The sequence below is a fragment of the Emiliania huxleyi genome, assembly GCF_000372725.1.
Source record: "Emiliania huxleyi CCMP1516 unplaced genomic scaffold EMIHUscaffold_11197, whole genome shotgun sequence".
In the NCBI taxonomy this organism is placed as follows: Eukaryota; Haptophyta; order Isochrysidales; family Noelaerhabdaceae; genus Emiliania; species Emiliania huxleyi.
In genome coordinates this window covers 1-1,038 of record NW_005201673.1, presented here as the reverse complement: position 1 = coordinate 1,038, position 1,038 = coordinate 1, and the positions used below count along the sequence as shown (strand labels likewise).

At 61.7% G+C, this 1,038-nt stretch overlaps 1 protein-coding gene across 1 annotated transcript; it reads left to right on the top strand.

Moving 5' to 3' along the window:
- Positions 1-319: 319 nt before the first annotated feature.
- EMIHUDRAFT_260516 (hypothetical protein) lies at positions 320-988 on the top strand (the record flags this gene model as incomplete). Its single annotated transcript, XM_005791493.1, has 2 exons — positions 320-673; positions 830-988. The coding sequence occupies 2 exons, from the start codon at positions 320-322 to the stop codon at positions 986-988; spliced, it is 513 nt and encodes a 170-aa protein (XP_005791550.1).
- Positions 989-1,038: the final 50 nt, after the last annotated feature.

Here is a 1,038-nt window from a genome sequence, read left to right as displayed (position 1 = left end):
TGCGCTGCCCTGCCCCGCACTTACGCAGCATAATTTTACCAATTCAGGCCCATCGACGACCGCGTTACGCATGACGTATCATGTATCCGCATACGTACCCCCTCCTGGCGCCACAGCCTGGAGGCGCTGACGTACTACGTATACGCATTATGTTTCTGCACTCGCCAAAACGCCCGCGAGACGATTGCCTGGCCAATGATTTCAGGCTCCCGCGCTGCCTTGCTCAATCCAAATCGAATCCCAATTGTTAAACTCGCGAAATTCTACGTGCGTCCGCTGCATGATGGCCCCGCCTCGGACCGCGTCGTCAGAGGGCGTTATGCTGATCCCAGCCATCGCCAAGAACAGCACGACTGGCTACAAGAACGTGTCCTACATCCGCGGCAAAAAGAAGTTCGAGGCGCAGGTGCAGGATGGCGGCACGCGTCTCCACCTCGGCTACTTCAACACCGCCGATGAGGCGGCCACCGCTTACGCTCGGTCAGAGTACGGCCGCGCCGACGCCGCCAAGCTGCTGCAGCCCCGCCCCGCTGCCACTCCTGCTGGCGCCGAGGCGATACGGCAGGTGGAGAGGGAGGGCCTCGCCCTCACCGCCAGTAGCAGCAGCAACACCGGCTACAAAGGCGTCCGCCACTGCCCGAAGCAGCGAGGCAGCAAGAAGTACAATCTGGAGGTGAGGACTGGTGGCAAGATGGTCACCCTCGGCTGCTTCGCCACCGCCGAGGAGGCGGCGCTCTTCTATGCCCGCAGGGAGGCGGGCAAGGACACGCTAGCCAGCGATCTCACTGCGCCGCCGCCGCCGCCGCCGCCGTCCTCGACCTCTGCGGAGCTGCCAGTGTACGAGCTCAGCATTCTGACGCCTGAGCAAATGGCCGCCAACCCGACATATAGTCCATCGTCCAATTTGGACTACCTTCTCTGGAACAAGTTATTTAGGAGCACCCCGGTTTCGGACATCGGCGAACGATTGGACGGTGCCTCCAACTGAGCCAAATGGAGCCCTGTGATGTGGGACCTCACTCCCAGAAGCTGGAGGGA